The 802-nt window shown below is 69.1% G+C and overlaps 1 protein-coding gene across 1 annotated transcript in view; it reads left to right on the top strand.

Annotated features, from left to right (window-relative positions):
• The first annotated feature begins 493 nt into the window (after positions 1-493).
• Positions 494-802, top strand: part of TFAP4 (transcription factor AP-4) — a 7,600-nt gene continuing 7,291 nt past the window's right edge. Inside the window, exon 1 of the mRNA XM_039732496.1 lies at positions 494-743. Within this exon, the coding sequence (XP_039588430.1) occupies positions 655-743 (89 nt within the window). The 5' untranslated portion in view covers positions 494-654. The remainder of the gene's footprint in view (positions 744-802) is intronic.

Here is an 802-nt window from a genome sequence, read left to right as displayed (position 1 = left end):
GCCAGGGTGGAATGTGGTAGCATAGGATGGGATGGAATTAGGGCAGGATGGAATGATGTGGGGTGGAATGGACACAGGTAAAGATGGGGTAGGATAAAGCAGGATAAGATGGGGTAGGATGGGATGGAGCCAGGGCAGGATAGAATGAGGTGGCACGGGAGGGAGACAGGTCAGGGTGGGATAGGGTAGGGTTTGGTATAGGATAGGCTGTGATGGGTATGGAGTGGCACGGGGACAGCTCAGGATGGCAGGAGGTGGGATGGGTTGGGGACAGGGCAGGATGAGGGTAGGATGGGACAGAGTGGCACAGGATAGAGCAGCACAGGATAGAGCAGCCCAGGATGGAGCCAGGTCAGGAGCGGCGCGGTGTGACGGGCCGGTGCCAGCACGGGTCGGTACCGTCCCGGCCGCTCCAGTCGCCCCCCGCCCCGCCGTGTCCCGCCGCGTTCCGCCGCCGCGTCCCGGTGCCGCTCCGGCCGCGCTGCGGCCCCTCCCGGGGCGGGCGGGGGAGCGGCGGCGGCGGCGGGCGGGAGCCGCGCTCGCTCCAGCTGTTTCCCGCCTTGGGCCGCGGGCAGAGGCCGGAGCCGGGCCGGGAGGGGCTGAACCGGGCCGGGACGAGCCGGGCTGGGCTGAACCGGGCCCCCCGCCCCCGTTATGGAGTACTTCATGGTGCCGGCCCCCAAGGTGCCGGCCCTGCAGCACTTCAGGAAATCCGAGAAGGAGGTCATCGGTGGGCTCTGCAGGTGGGGGAGCGCCGGGAGATCGCGGGCTCGGGGGTCTCGGGAGGCCCGGGGGGGGATGG

Source organism: Passer montanus, unplaced genomic scaffold, assembly GCF_014805655.1.
Source record: "Passer montanus isolate IOZ18808 unplaced genomic scaffold, ASM1480565v1 scaffold8, whole genome shotgun sequence".
Classification (NCBI taxonomy): Eukaryota; Metazoa; Chordata; class Aves; order Passeriformes; family Passeridae; genus Passer; species Passer montanus.
The sequence above is the reverse complement of the archived record's forward strand: the minus strand, read 5'-3'. Positions and strand labels throughout refer to the sequence as shown.